Source organism: Varanus komodoensis, unplaced genomic scaffold (genome assembly GCF_004798865.1).
Source record: "Varanus komodoensis strain SLA01 unplaced genomic scaffold, ASM479886v1 scaffold1, whole genome shotgun sequence".
NCBI classification, from domain to species: domain Eukaryota; kingdom Metazoa; phylum Chordata; class Lepidosauria; order Squamata; family Varanidae; genus Varanus; species Varanus komodoensis.
In genome coordinates, this window is record NW_025335268.1 from 17,963,661 (window position 1) to 17,979,979 (window position 16,319).

General features: G+C 37.5%; 1 protein-coding gene across 13 annotated transcripts in view; it reads right to left on the reverse strand.

Annotated features, from left to right (window-relative positions):
- BIRC6 (baculoviral IAP repeat containing 6) overlaps positions 1-16,319 on the reverse strand; it is a 168,147-nt gene that overhangs the window by 130,845 nt on the left and 20,983 nt on the right. For all 13 annotated transcript variants that reach the window (XM_044453246.1, XM_044453079.1, XM_044452992.1 and 10 more), the window contains 14 exons: positions 16,116-16,276; positions 15,189-15,247; positions 11,830-13,224; positions 8,267-8,416; positions 7,397-7,622; positions 6,814-6,974; positions 4,140-4,271; positions 3,652-3,783; positions 3,224-3,402; positions 1,765-1,895; positions 1,291-1,452; positions 1,074-1,205; positions 509-606; positions 26-173 (listed from right to left, as the gene is read on the reverse strand). In XM_044453246.1, coding sequence (XP_044309181.1) covers positions 26-173; positions 509-606; positions 1,074-1,205; positions 1,291-1,452; positions 1,765-1,895; positions 3,224-3,402; positions 3,652-3,783; positions 4,140-4,271; positions 6,814-6,974; positions 7,397-7,622; positions 8,267-8,416; positions 11,830-13,224; positions 15,189-15,247; positions 16,116-16,276 — 3,266 coding nt within the window. The remainder of the gene's footprint in view (positions 1-25; positions 174-508; positions 607-1,073; positions 1,206-1,290; positions 1,453-1,764; positions 1,896-3,223; positions 3,403-3,651; positions 3,784-4,139; positions 4,272-6,813; positions 6,975-7,396; positions 7,623-8,266; positions 8,417-11,829; positions 13,225-15,188; positions 15,248-16,115; positions 16,277-16,319) is intronic.

Here is a 16,319-nt window from a genome sequence, read left to right on the forward strand (position 1 = left end):
TCTGCCCTCACATTTCTTTGACTACCTTGTTTGAAGTAATGCCTCCATGGGTGTTAACCGGTCCTGTAACTGTCTGGACACTGCAGTTAGCAGGGATGCACAAGCAGTACTGCAGCCAGCTAAATCTTCATCCTTCACATAGTTCAGCAATACAAAATACCAATACACAGATCCTAGAAAAAACACCAACAGATTTTGAGGTGCAAGTGATCACCAAAATATGATTTATATATACATTTATGAGACAGATCAATGGCTGTTGAACCATATTTTATAATATATAATATATATAATATAAAGTATTTTATACAAGTTGTAGTAGGCTTTAATAATCTTACAGATACAATTGACTCTTTAGTCTTCAGACATCATTCTGCAGGTCATGACAAGTGAGATGTACTGCTATTTTGCACTACTTAATAAGTCTCATCCAGAATTAGTAGTAGGCAGATTTTGGTCCAAATATGACAAAAAGAATATGGAGATAACATAGAATTTTAAAGCTTACCTCCTGTTGCAGCTGCTGGTAAATAAGCTATATTTCCAAGCAAGGCCTTCAAGAGAATCGAGCCAAATCCTTGCTGACTTGACTCAAACTTCCCATTGCTATAAAAAATAAAGCACAATACATGTCATCAAATTGCCGTGCTTTAGTGCTGAGCAGATACTCTTCATTATTATTATTACATTTCTATACTGCCCATAGCCAAAGTTCTCTGGGCAGTTCACATTTCAGTCACCTATCCAAATTTCAACCAGGCCAGATCTTGCTTGGCGTCTAAGATTGGGCAGGATCAGGCACTTCAGGCATACAAAAGCTACAGTTTATAATAAAGACGTTTCAGTGAAGAAGAGGACTTTCCACAAAGGCTGCATTCCTATACCCACACACTTGGAATTAAGTCCCATCAAACTCAATGGATATTAATTCTAAGCAAATATGTATAGCACTGCATACTAAGGTATAGATTTTCTCTATAGAATTTGCTGGTTCTCAGAATGTTAACTAGCATATTCAATTGAAGAGAACCATCAGCTTAATTAATACAAACACAGGTCATATAATTACCAACCTTATGCAAAGAGCTAGAAACCGTGCACATTTGTGTGCTATGCTTCGCCCTGCTTCAAAGAAGCAAACACGCACTATATCGAAGAGACACATCCTTGTTTTAGATAGTAAGCTTTCATTTGTTTCTTTTGAACTGAAAAAACAAAAACAATTTTTGAAACATAACTCTGAATTTTAAGAACACTTCCTAATGAAAGGCAAAACAGAAGATTTTTTACCTGCTTGGTCCATTGGACTGAACCTCTGCCAACCAACATAAGATATCTAGCACAAGACTCTGAGCATGTTCTGTGACAGCTCCATCTTCTGCCTTTTTGCAAAGGGTGTTAAGAAGTTTCTCATGGAATTCTGAAAACTGTAGCATAGCACACCGCTGAACTCTACAGAGGGGGGAAAAAGGCAATTCCCAAGAAAAATGTTAATTGCCAAAATGGAAGAAGCTGACATTAAAAAGGCCTTATTTTTCCACCAAACCATTTTAATAAGTGTGTCTACTCAGCAACTAAAAAGGTTCTCTGCTTACATAACATGTAGTTGGGACTGGACTTAGAACTTCTGCGCCATGTCTTGAACAGTATTATTTGAGCTACTACAAAAATGAAGTAATTTAATTATGCTTACTCTATGTACTTGCTTTCAGCAGTCTGAATAATTTAAATATTTCTGAACTTACACACTAATATAAAATTTACCTTTCCTTTGAAACAGATGTTTTTTTAAATCTTCTAATAGTTACAGAGACTTCTTGAAGCAAGTCACATCCTCGGAGGTTGTCAGATTTCCTTGATGAACTGCTGGCTTCTGTTTTATTGGATGACTTGTCCTACAAATTAAAAAAAAAAGCTAAAGAATTACAGCATTAATTCCAAAAGTCAAACTCTGTATCTCTGTATGCTCACAATAAAATACATTCAGTTCCTCTAGAATGGGAAATAAACATAAAAGCAACATCATTTTCTGTTCCAACATTAGCAAGGCTATTTTATGTAAAATTTTTGAAGCTGTTAAGAATGAAAGAGGCAGTTATTCTTGGTATGCTTCCCAGGGCCATGGTGGCATTGACTCTTTGGATGAGGACAGAAAAGCCTGGGAAATGAGGTCTATGGACAAAGAGACGGTGGTTGAGGAGTCATCTGGAGGCCATTCAGGATGTTCAGGAAGACTATAGAAACTGAAAGGTTTGAAGGTGCTGGAAAAGAATGTGGAAGACAAACCAGAAGAACTCAGCCTGATCCCTGATCCCATGACATGGCACTGGGAGAAGTGGGCTAGCCAGCTAGAGGGCCTGCACAGATCTAGGAGGCTAGCCCATCTCTACAGGGGCACACACAGAGGGATTTTTGTGAAATACTCTTTATTTTGGGTCAGAAAACAGACCATGGGTTGCGGATAGCTTGTTAGCCATATCAAAAATCCATCCTCACTGGGTTCACACAAGCCATGATGCATAACCAGAGTTTCTTTCTTATGAAAAAAAAATGACTGCCAGCATGCAGCACAGGTCATACTGGGTAAATTAAACACAATGTCCATAAAGCATCATACTCACAAAATACTCATATTTACTACAATTGTAACAAGAACAAATGACCTGCAGTGATATCTGGATTTGCATTCTCCCCACTCTTCCTTCCAAAGCAGTCAGGAACATGCCTTTTATTTGGATTATGCAAGGGTTGTTCAGACTCAGAATTTTAACTATTATTAACTTCAACAAAACTGGGTTGACATTACTGAATCATAATTAATACTAACTGCAATTTAGAAACAGTAGCTATGTAGAAGCATAAACTGTTTAATTCAGCTTCCTTCCCCATGTAAGGCTCAATGCACTTTTTATCCGCTTGTTCATCTTGTGTTAAATACAGTTTAGTGTGATATGCAGACATGGCCATGGTAGTTTTATAATCTTACTTACTTAGGAATGCAGAATGAAAGAACAGTTGAGGGGCAATAAATAAATAAACAGATCCCCAAAATGACGTATCTTCTGAATTCCAAATGATTCCACATTTTACTCTTAGCAACCCAGTGTCAATTTAAAATCCATATTATGATTACATAAAAGACAGTTCATTTCTTTTAGAAAGGGTTTCATCAACTGATTCAGTAGGAGCAACATAAGTTTTTCTGGGTATGTTATTTAAATACCTTGCCTGCTGCAACTTTTGCCAAAAGTGAAGCAAGAGAATGACCCTTGCTGTTTTGAGGTTTTAGAGATGGTATCCTTACAACAGGCCAGATTCCACCATTGCAGATCTCTTCTGTCCCTCTGTCATGCACTGCTTTCACATGAATTAAAAATGAACGGTATTTTCCACCTGCCATGCCTAGAAGCAAAAAGATATGTGGAAAACAAACAAACATATTTAAGACTCGTTTGACATGAATGTTTCAAAGTAGGCAACAAATCCACATTTAATTTCTTAGGTAAACACTTGAAAATGGTATGTTAGTTTTGGATTCTAATAGACAACTGGAGAAAGCCAGTTCATTTCTGTGAATTTCTTTAAAAATTCTCACTATTTTAAAGCGTTTCATTTTGTTTCAATGAAACATGTACTAGCAAAACGATTCACCTTTAACGAGCTTTGGACTAGTCAGTGTCAACATCCCAGCATGCCCTGAAAGATCAAGTCCAGTAGCCAGCCATACAGGCCCACACAGAATATCTTCCTTATGATCTTCTAAAAAGGGACATAGCCGAAGACCTGCAAAATAAAGTTTCAAAAAGTAAAACTGCAAAGGCTGGCAATACCAACCCATCCAAATGAATATGCCATTTTATTAAATTACATCAAATTATTAGCAAAGGACTTGTTTTTTTCAGACCTAGACACACTAAGATTTCTTGTTATGAAAAAGCCTCACATTAAGTTCATGTGCATCGACAAGCTCATGTCCAAGAAATGTTCCATTTTTCTTCTAGTCAAAATACATCTAAATTCATAGAACTATCATTTGTTCTACCCACAGTCAGTTAAAACGAAGTTCAAACATATTGGAATCAACCAACAAAGGACAATAAAAGCATTTTAAACTAATGCTGTACTGAAACATAACTCACATTGTGGTTCCTCTACATCCATGTTTTGCATTTCTTCATTCAAATCATCCAGACCTGGTTTTCCATTCCTTTCCATTTCAACATTATGAGCTGGTGACAAAGGAAATGTTATCTGTCTATCTACAGCTGCCTCTAAGAAATCAAACACATTAGGAGCAAAAAATAAGTTTAGTGCAATTTCTCTTCAAAACTCTTTCTTGAGTTTCATTTGAATATACCTCAGAAGACAATTTTGTTCATAACATGTATAAAGTGGTATAAAATTTCAAAAGGGGTATTTTTGAAATCTGCCACTAATCTTGTAACATGTAATACCTATAGTATTTTGAAAAGTATTCAGGTTTAAAGAATAATTCCAGTTTTGGGGCACAATAAACAAATTTTTGGGAACCAATATTAAACCTTTAGTTGCTCTGTGCAGCTAGAGAAAAAAATGCCACATCCCTTCTGCACCAACATTGCACTTTACATGACAGTAAATACTCAGGAGGCAGTGTCCACTATTCCTTTCTCCAGTAACTAACTACCACATTTCAATCTAGCCCATTTTGCCAATCACAAGAAACCATGCTGAAAATAACTCGCCATGGTTGGCTGTTTGCTCACCAGTCCATTTTACTCCTTTTTTTGCCAAATCTTTTTATTTTCAGAGTATACAATGTTATTCCTGAAAGATGAATACATACTCTGCAGCTAGCCATGGCTTGTTGGTTCCTTAGTCCTCTTGCCTGCTCTAGGCACTTAGCACTAAGTGGCACAACCCCCTAGCATCCTTGCTCCTGCAAGAGAAATTGTCTAGCTCCTCACCCTACTCCAACTGCTACCCCATTACACTGCATCTTTTCTGTTCACAAGCACTGCTGTTAAAATACATAAATGCTTGGGGTTTTATTTCTGTCCTGTGTAGGCAAACAATTATGCAAATTTACTCTCCACTATTGACTTCCTTTAGCATTACAGATCAGTGCTATTATGAATGCCTTAAGAAACAACTAGCCAGCTTCATGTTCTCAGTATATTGCATCTTGCTAAGTTACCTTGCCTATTTCCTTCTGCTACTTGAACACTTTCGTCTAAAAATGGAGGCTAAATGGAACATGGTTATTGGAAAAGTGTAATTACTGCAAGAGTATAAATATAATTATGGAAATATGCCTCTTTTCACCTTCACAGATGTGCACTTCTGCAAAATGGGGTGAGGAGCAAACAGCATTAGCACAATTTCATAAGTACACAAACTCCTGCAGCAAGTAACTCAGACTCCCACCGTAACTGTGCCTACCTTTCCCAATAGCTCCATCCTATTCAGCAGTCGTTTCCCAGGTTTGGGGTCAAGGGATAAGCTGAAGTAGGTGAGAAGGGACTGGCAAGTGTCAGTTCATGATGTAAGGTGAGAGGACAAGTAGGAGTTTAGTTGCTCCCCACCCCTAGCCAATCCTTTGCAAGTACACAGATTCACCTGTCACTACATGTAGTCTGTACTATTTGCCTGGTCACTTTCCTTGTACATTTGTTCACTTCAATGCCCCTATTGACAGTGAACTACACAAACTCTCTGAGAAGAAGCTGAAGCAGAGTCTGTATTTTACACAGATGATGTGAAGGTACACCTGTAGACTGTACATAGCAACCAAGAAAATGTGTGCACTTGTTTAAGGACGTGGGGCAAGGGATACCAACACAATTGGTCACTTTTGAAAAAACAAACAACAAAAAGTGGCAAACACTTTCAGGACATTCCAGGTGGAATTTCTCTATTGGTGGAGAGCAATTACTGTTGAAGAAGACTGAAGGCAACATTGCGAGCACTAGCCAAACTTTTCAATGCTCTTGCCAGTATTGCATCTACTTGGGACAAGCCATCATGCTGGGTTCTGATGTCACAATAAGTCACAGTGACACAAACAAGGCTCACAACTCAATGTGGTTTACTCTGGCATGGAAATCCTCTCTCTCTCTCTCGCATGCACACACACTCATGCCAGCTCAATCTCTGTTAAAGTAATCAGTGCATGTACAAAACATTCCTCTTACACCCCTTTAAAGGGTAAGAAGGAGATACACTACTATGTATGTAATTTCCACTGCTATGGAGACAGCATATGGAGGCAGAATCCTGATGCCTGCAGCTATTATGGTGACAGACTGTCTGGTCCCCTGGTGAAAATTATTTGCAGGGCATTAAACCAGACAAATGCTAATTGCTATGCCACTGTAGTTATTTGCAGTGACTCCTAGATTCATTTGACTGGATAACGGAATACAGACTATACTATTCAAAGCACATTCCCCACACTTGAGGCATGGCAAAAAGATGTATTCATACAATTGGAAATATTATACCCTCTTGCCATTGGGGTGGCAATGAATGTTCACTGATCTCCAATTTACCACCAGGCTTTGTTCCACCATGCTTTACTCAAACAGAGTATCAACTGAATCAAGTCAGCATTACTTTCTACTGTACATCCAGACGCAAAGTGTTTTCATGACTGACAAACCAAATAAATTAGAAATTCAATTTCTTGATTTTTCCTCAGGAAAATCAATTTAAGATAGCACTTTGACAGTTTCAATCCATTCTATCTATTTACCACAATTTTTAAAGGCAGTTAAAATTAAAATATCTAAACATTAAGAACTTAAAGAAGAAATTCACCCACTCTTAGCTTACCATTGACTTTCCCTAATCCTGGAGCTTTATTTTTCAACAAAGTCACTTGAATCTGTGGAATGTTTGTGATGTTTGAATTCAAAACAAATTTGAAGTCTACATGTCCAACCATACAGGCTTTTGGTAAAACCAGTTCAAAGACATGTTCATCCCAGCTGTTGCTACAAAGGGACAGAAAAATTAATGATTAAATGTGCACCCTTGAGAAACAGGCTGCTCCAGTTCTCTTTCGTATTTATTTGTACTCTACAATAGAAAGAAAAGGTTGCATTCTACGCTACTAAGTAAAGCAGCAATTTAAGATGAATTCCACTTTCAAATATAAAAGGATCTATTCACCCTGTTTTATAGAAAGTTTTCATCTAGTGAGGTAATTCAGTATTTTAGGTTTACAATCAAAGGTATGAAACAGCTTGATCATGTCACACATTTTGTTCATTCTAGAACCTACACATATGGTGTGACTCAAAACCCATCCCAGCATTAGGAGCCTTTCACCTCCTCTTAATCACAATATCAGGTAGATAAAGTATTCAAATAAATGGGGAATTTTTGTAAAGCTATGATACTATCAAATATCCACCTATCTGTTTGTAATTTCCAAGTTCGAGTATGCTGAGCTGCATCCCCATGATGCTGCTGGTGCAAATGTTGTGGATGCCGCCTTTGTTGCTGTTCTTGTTGGACCTCAACCCAACATGGAGGAACTGTAGCTGAAAATCGTGGTGTCAGAGTTTCAAAACGAGTAAGCTCCACTAAGGATGTCAAAGTTTCAAGGGAAAATGGCTGGTCCACTAAAAGATCAACTCCTGTAATTTTTAATTAGAAAGTAAGAGGAAACTCAACAGATAAACAATGAATCAATTTATACTGAATAAAAAGACAGGCTACACAGTTGAACTTTTAATACATAACTGATCCTTTGGCACAGCTGTAACATTTAAAAAGTACTGATATCATCAGTTGCTATGTTTCTATTATGTTGCTAGACATTTTAAAGAATGCCTCCAATTCAGCATTTAGAAATAAAACAAATGAGCAAACTGCAGCAAGAAAAAAAACTTCACTATTAAAATATCAGTTATTTTAAAACTACATACATTCTGCCTTTTTAAAAACCCTGACTTTTGAAAATACTGTTCTGCAAAAAGAAAATACAAAAATGTTACTTTAGTTATAATAGAAAAGCAGTATACGGACAATCATCTAAATGGGATGGTGTAACTTAGTGTCCTGCAATAGCTGGAAGTTGGACATGATGGCCTTCTGACCCTTTCCAACTCTACTATTTTATGATGGAATATGTATGAAATAAAGCCAATTTAGTTTTATTTCAACCATTTGGTGTTTATGCATTCAGAGCAAGAGCATATTTATTTTGTTTAATGGTTTCTAAAATGTACTCTGAAGGCATGTTTGAAAGACAACCATTTGATCAATATTGGACATTTACCTGTAATGCCTGGACTGGAAGGATTGGATAAAGGCTTTGTGCCTTCTGTTAACTGCTCTGTGACTTTTGAGAGAGATGCATCCACAAGTATATCAGCTTCATCAACATCATCACAAGTTCCTCCAATCTGGAGAAAATGAAGTTCTCCACCTAAAAACAGTTGTATAATCAATCTCAAAACATCCTTTAAACATAAAAATCTTAACCTGAAAATGGGTAGGCTGTTCAAGTGGGTAACTGCTTGGATGAAACTGATTTTTCTAAACTGATTTCAAATCTGAGGTCAGGCTTACGTTTGGAACAGAAACTGCCTATTTGCCCTGTGTGATGCCCTTTGTCAAGAGAAGGTCAGAATGGTGTGATCCCATTGATTCTCACAGATCACACAGCAAACTAGATAGGCTTTTTGGACTAGGAATTGGAGGTACTATACTGCAATGGTTCTTTATTCACTTGAATGAACAAATCCAGAAGGATTACTGGAGCTCTAGGGGACTACTGCTGGACTCCTAGGTGATCGCACTTTAGGGTTCTGTCACAGAATTGCTGGAAATGTTGTTAAAGGATATGTATTGAAGTATGATCAATATACAAATGACACCCAATCAGTATTAAACCTTAGCACTATAAATGGCTTGGAACCAGGTTACCTGAGGGATCATCTACTCTGCATATAACTCTAGAACACTGGCCATTGCCCAAAGTAAGTAGAACTGAAATTAATTAAAAATTGTATAGGAAAAGTGCTTGGGTACTATCTTGTTTTACTGGTTGCATATAAGCCATAGAGGAGACTTTTTTGATGAAGACTGGAATAAATATTTGAAATTGATTCTCTAGATGGATTATGCTGTGGACAATCTAAAGTTTTCTTTTTCTCAAATATTAAAGCAAATACAACAGAACAGTGTTAATCTTTGTATTCATTCAACAGGCTACTATAGCATGAATAATAAAGCAAATCAAGTAGAAGTTTAAGAACTTTGCAAGGATGGGATAGATGTTGGAGTCATCAATGGAAATATATGCATATTTTCCAAATGAACTGATTTCTCCAGTATGCCACAGGACTATCATAAGAGAAGCAAACATGCATTTGGGAAATATTAACTCTATCATGCATTAGAAATTCAGTCAAAATGGAGAATTGACTCAACAGGGATTTACTGCTTCCTAGCTAGCTCAGAAACTCACAAAAAAACAAAAACAAAAACAAAAAAACCCAAACACCTGGTCACTTGGCAAATATTAATGTTCAAAAAAAGAAAAACATTACAAGAACAGCAAGTGCTTCTTCTAGTCATTAAATTTCTGAGATACAAAGAAAATGGACTTGTAAGACCATATTGACATAATTTACCAGGGTGGCTTTTCTGCTGTAGTAAAAACTAGCTTACTTCATCCAGAAAAATTAAGGCTACACTCCTACGCATATTTATCTAGCAATATAAATTAACATGCATAGGATTGCACCGCAGGATTATCTATACAGTTGAACATCACTACTGTGGGTTTAACTTTTGTGGACTTGGTTATTCAGGAGTTTGCCATCAATAATTACATGGGAATTTGGTTGGAGGGCTAGGGCATTTAGCAGGGTTGAGTGTGAATCATGGCTGTATGATGGCACCTGCTCACCCCCACCCAGGGGGGCATGGCGGCAACTGCGGACACGAGCCAGCCCCTTCCTGTGGATTCTCCCAGCTGCAGTGGGTATCACCCAGCTCTCTTCCCTTGGAGGGATAGGACAAGCTGGGCTGGAGTTCCACATAGGCCAGGACCTAGCAGTTGACTAGATTTAATAGGTTTGGTGGGAGCCTAAAGACATTTTCAGTTTTTCCACTTTTGTGGGTATCCTGCGCCCCTAACCTGCATTAATGTGGAGGGCCAAGTATACTAATATATTTCTATCAATATATACATTTCTATAGACTGCTTTGATGAGCTTCAGTAAGATATTCTAATTCTGATTTCATAAAAGAAATTTGTAGATTAAAGTCAGGGTTGTCAACAGGGGAAAAATATGTTTCATATATTCCTGCTTATAAAAATTCTTATTTAAAACAATATTAGAAAAATAAATGAAATGTATGCAATTTTTTCAGGGGTTGTTAGTAGTTTGAAGGTGTGTGTGTATGCACCTCCAACTAGCAAAAATTAAAATCTTGTCTGGTCACAATGTCCTGTCAAAGTGCAGGAAGGAACATGCATGGACTTGAAAAAAAACAAGGCTGCAAAACAGTTACAATACAGCCATGAAATCGGCACATGTCTCTTTAAAAAAAGCTGTTCCGTCCTGTCAAAAAAATCCCAAATTTTAAAGGAAACTCTTAATTTTGTCAGCTATCAAAATTAAATGCTCTTGTGCATGGGGTGGGGGGGGGCTGAAACTTTTGGAGTAACATGAGGGTTGGGAAAGGGGCGAAAAAATAGAGGACACTGAAAAATGTCTGGTCCATACTCAAAGCAGAGGAACTCGCTGTGAAGAGGTGAGTAGTCACAGCTTTGCATATTCCTGAGAATCTACTATTTGACAGCTGTCAACTGAAATCAAATTATGTTTTTGAAGTCTAGCTTTATCAATGTCCATGGATGTTGCCTGCTTTGACAGCAAGCTCTTAACAGGACACTGACCAGGCAAGTCTTTGCATTTCAAGTATTTATTTATTTATTTATTTATTTATATTTATTTATTTATTTATTTATTTATTTATTAAAACATTTATATGCCGCCCCATTTGCCGAAGCCTCGGGGCGGCTTACAACATAATAAAAATTACAATAATAACAATATAAAATAACAATATAAAATAAATAACAATATAAAAGAAGTCGCCCTGGCCAGATAAATAATCGCCCTGGCCAGATAAATAAGTAGATGAACTTGTGCACTTGCTCAGCTCTAAAGTACCACCACCATTTTAAAGGACCTCATTCTGACCTCGTAATTACTCATTCAAGTAATAATTAATGCTTTCTTTCTAAAAAGAGAACAACCAAATAAGAATTTGAGCAGGGCAAGAAAAGAGCTTCTTTAATAAAGAAGAAAAGGGATACAGTAGAACTGTAATCAGCCCCTTCCCAACTGATGCATAAGGAAATCACTTGGAAATTCAGGTAGGCTTCAGACACATTTTACAATGTAGGAATATAAAAACTTTAAGACATACAACTAAAGGAGAACTTTTAAAAGTTGCCTCATTCTTTCTATAGTTCATTTCAGAAGCCAAATCATGACAAAGTTGTTCTAACCCATTAGTTGTCATAGTGGGGGGAAAAAGCATCCTAACTCTAACAGAGCATAATGCCTGAACTGGCAAACTATTGTACAGTTTGCTTCCACTTTTGGGCTTCAGACTACCTGATGAACAGGTTGAAAATGAAAGTAGGCGAGCAGCTGTAGCATAATATAATTTCCAAATTATGGTTGGGGGGAACTAGTTTGTTGTAATGTCACAGTCTTTTAAAAGCATGGATAGCTGTATTTTAGATAATAAGGTACTATTATAAGATCAGTATGTACTTAATTCCAACTTTATACATTCATAGAATAAAAATCTTACCTTTGGTACATGCACAGAGTCTATCAGTGCCTGAGCAGTATATTACTGAGACAAATTTATCAGGTTCCTCAGTACCCTCCTTTTTAGGTGGTTCCACTTTGGCCAGAATTTCAAAGTTTGAAAGATCTAATATTTTTACATATCCTCCCTGAGTGGTTATTACCAGATGCCCAAGAGTAGAAATTTCTGGTCTTTTCTCTCTCTCGCCACCATTCTTGGAAGTTATTTGTATTTCCTCTGAAGGCTCCTCACAGTCATCTTCTCGATTATCCAATATGTCAGGTGGGAGCAAAATCAATGAGGTAATGGTATCCTGGGGGTCTTTGATATGCTGAATTTTTATGGGTTCCTCTTCTAGAGTCACAATCCTGGTGGCATAGTTCATTTTGTAAAGTACCAGGTAACCACCGCTAGCACTTCGCTGCTCTGGTTGAATTATTAAAGGCGTCTGCACATCTGCTGGTGACTCGTGCTGGATCATACTGATATTTGCACCATTCACTACAGTAAGGTTGGATTCTATTTCCCCCTTCCTTCTGTTACATAGTGCCGAATTTAATTTATTTAAATTATTCAAGGCCTCTACTTGATTTATTGCACTCAGGGATTCAACAGGGCATGCCCGCAGTCCTATTAATAAATGAACTCCATCTGCACAAGGAGTGATTGAATCTACACAAAAGTTCTCCTCCTCTGTAAACTTTGGCAGTCGTAGGCACTGAACCAAAGTCCCAGGTTTGGGAACCATCGAGTTCCACTTATCTGAGTCTGGAGAAGTTAGGCTAGCTGTTGCATCTGCAAACTGCTGAATGTATGTTACAGGAGGATCTTGCAACAGCAGTTGCTCCTGACTATCCAGCTCCATTTCTATAATCTGTGGAACTGTAAAACCATCATCATGTAAACTTTTACTCATGATATTGTTCATCTGTGAAAAGATTTTTCCTGCTTTTTCATCAGATTCCTTAATGCTGTAAAGCAGCAGTATAGGTGAAGTTCTCCTTACCAGAGGAGAATTTAGCTCTGAATTAGTACAGGATTCATTGTCAGTTGATCCCTGGTCTGAGACACTACCACCTTGAGTCCTGCTTAAATCATCCAGTGACCTCTGAGAATTACTACTGACAGGAGAGGTAGCAGGTGACTTGTATGTTAATAAACCTCCAGCTAATAAACAAGGAAAGGGAATGTTGTGGTGTTCCAGATGCTTTTCCTTCATCTTTTCACTCTTACAGTTAGTTAAGCAAGTATTTGCCCCAAGTTCTTCTAAATCTTTCACTGTATCTTCAAGTACATTTGCAACTATCTCCCACTGAAGTTTCTCAGGCTGCTGAAGAATGCTGAGTGCTGTTATATCAAGGCTCACTTCCATGGTTTCCTTTTGTGATGTATGTCCTTCAGGATAAAGCAAATTATATTAGAAAAAACAAATCTCACCAAAGGTTAAACCACTGAGTACTTTTTCTTTCTAAACATGCATAAGATTGCTCCCCAAAGCTACTATTTTATTGCCTGCCTCTGTACTTCTTAGATGAAGTACTGAGAGTCAATACTTATATGCCCTTCCATTATCCCCCCTCCCAAGTTCTTTGTGTACCACCCTTACATGAGGCAACAGAATGAATAGATTTTGCTCCTTAAGAAATAAAATTTATAGCACTGAAGCAGTCAATTTGATGATATCCTTGCTGGCTGAGGAGGACTCAGAGAACAAATATGCATCAGGTTGTGCCATTACACAGTCACCCAGAGCAAATGGCAATGTCTAAAATAAATGACCCTTTTACAGAATACACATGTGTATAACAAATATAGGTTTGCTGATACTTGAATGAATTAGAAAACACCTCAAGCTTATTGTGGGGAGACACCGACAATGTTTAACATGGCAAACAGTGATTTTTTCAAATTACAGTTCTTTAACAAAAATTATGGATTCAAACCAGATTATCCTCGCTTATTAACGTGTGGTAAAATAAACCATCATTTGTCTCTGAATGAAACAACAGAAACATGATGGAAGCTTTCATCTGATTATAAGCCATGGTTTGCTACTTTATCTGAATGGGATAATCAGGCATGTTCACATGTATTCCCAAACAATGATTCAGTCATCACCTTGCACTCCTTGGCACAGTCTCCTAATTCATCTAAACCTGACAAACCAGTTTCCTCAGATCATCTTACTCTAAGTATGGCTTAACACTCTGCCTGACTACAGATGGCCTTACAGAAATACAACTTTTTCAAAATATATGAATACTCATATAACTGGTTAATATACTGCATATCACATCTAACAAATATCCATGTAACTTAGAAAGACATCATCATTATAAAGGTATTAAAACTAACTACTCTAAACACTAAAATTCACAAACTAGGCAGCACAATTAAAGAGACAGATCTTGAACTGGCATCTAAAACAAGCTAAAGTTGACACCAAGCTAAAGTTGACAGTGGGCATTCCATAAGGTGGGTATCACCATAGAGAAAGCTTGCTTCTGGGTTGCTGCAAGGTATTAGGGTGCAAATCACAGTACAACCAGCAAGATCTCCTCTGATGATCTTAATGATCACACAGGCTTATACTGAGGAAGGTGGTCTACCAGGTTGTATAGGAAAATCATTCAAATATACTGTGGCATTACTCTCTATATTGTTAAAGCAAGATGTATATGTAAGGTATTCCAGGGGCCAAATTTGTGAAGAGAGAAAGGAAAAACAAATTGTCTGTATCAGCAGGAGAGGTCCCAGGGGTCTGAATGTCTCCATCTCCTCAAAACAAAACAAGGGCTGATGAATGCAAATTTTCATTGCCTTCAGATATCATGCAAACATTAGTCTCTAGTTAGTCAGGACTGAGAGAAGAATCTTTTTCAGAAACCTTAAGGACTGCCCCTTCCCTGTTAAAGAATTGTGGCAGGGTGGGGACAAATTGGAATCATACTCAATGTAGGTTAATTTACCAGCAGGGGCGGTCATGTCATGCCATTTTGTGTAAATCCAGGCTTCAGGAATTGTGTGGGAGTTAGAGAATCCTCACATAGCCCAAAAGCAAGCCTGGCTAACTATCAAAACCCATACTGCCTGACTTCATCCAAGAACCCACCGTTGACTTGAAGGTGCCTGTCACAATGCAACAAGCTCTGCAAGTAACTCATGGTAAACTGTCATGCCATTCCTTGAACCTTAACCCTGTTTTGCCAGCAAAATTTTTACAGATCAGAAATTATTATATATAATTCAAAACATTTTGAAAACCAAAAGCAGCACATAATACCCCAGCTTACATATGATTAAATCACTGTCAGGAATCTTCTACCCCACATTGTACACTAAAAATACTATGTGCCTACCAGTCACTGATTCTGATCTGGAATGCTCTTCACTGTCTGAATCCTCCAGTAAATCATCACTAAAGGGAAGAAAAATATCGCAGACGATGAAGTGAGGAGAGCAATATAATGTTAAGTGAATGATGCACGTATCACTAAACGCTTTAAACGCTTCAGATATTAAAATATATTGTTAGTAAGCAAAACACAAGAAAGTGAAAGTCACTAGAGTATGTGCATGTAGCACAAGGAGGGAGCATGTGGCTTACTTCTGTAACTGAAGTTTGGAGGATTCTCTAAATAAGGTTCCACATCTAGAAGATCAACCAAGCCTTTACAACCCATAGTGCATAAGCAATGGAGAAGCACTTTGGACGCTCACCTCTATCATTTCTCCTTGGTTGATTACACACTGGTTGCAGAACAAAGATTCTGGCTTGCCTTAAGTCAGAGTCCTGTGTTAACTCTGAGTCAGGGAACTTTGGCTTGATGCAAGCAAGGATCTTCTCAAAGCTGGTGTGGAACAGGAGAAGGGGAATATGATGGGAGGAAATTATGTTTTTCAAAAAACTAATTAAGAACATTATATAAAGTGATGGTAGTTAATAGTGATAGGAAAATAGTTTCAACATTTGAACTTGACATCATTTTTCCATTGAAAATAATAGGACAGTTTGAGAGCTAGTATGATTTGAGAGATCGTACAACAATGTTTTTGAGATAGCTTTATCTCTCTACATTGTATGCTTCTTTGCCCTCACAAATTTACACGATTAAAAACAAACACCCCTGCATCCTTACAATACACTCACTAGCATACCAGTAGCTAACATTTCACTATACCACAATCAATGCTCACATTCAAGCAAATAACTATAGCAAATACTGAAATAGAATATGAATAATTATGCATTACCTATATGCATACCCAGTACTTTATTGGCATACCTGTCTCCTTCTAATTTTGGTATATCTGAACAGCTAGAAGAATCTTCTATCCATGTTATTGTAGGCCTCCTTGAGTCAACCCCTGAGCTCTGCTCACCAGACAACACAAGTTGCTGTACAATTACTGGATCATAGGCATTGATCTCAAACTTTAAGTGCACCTAAGCAAATTCAAAAGCATTAATGAATTTATACAGAAGTTCA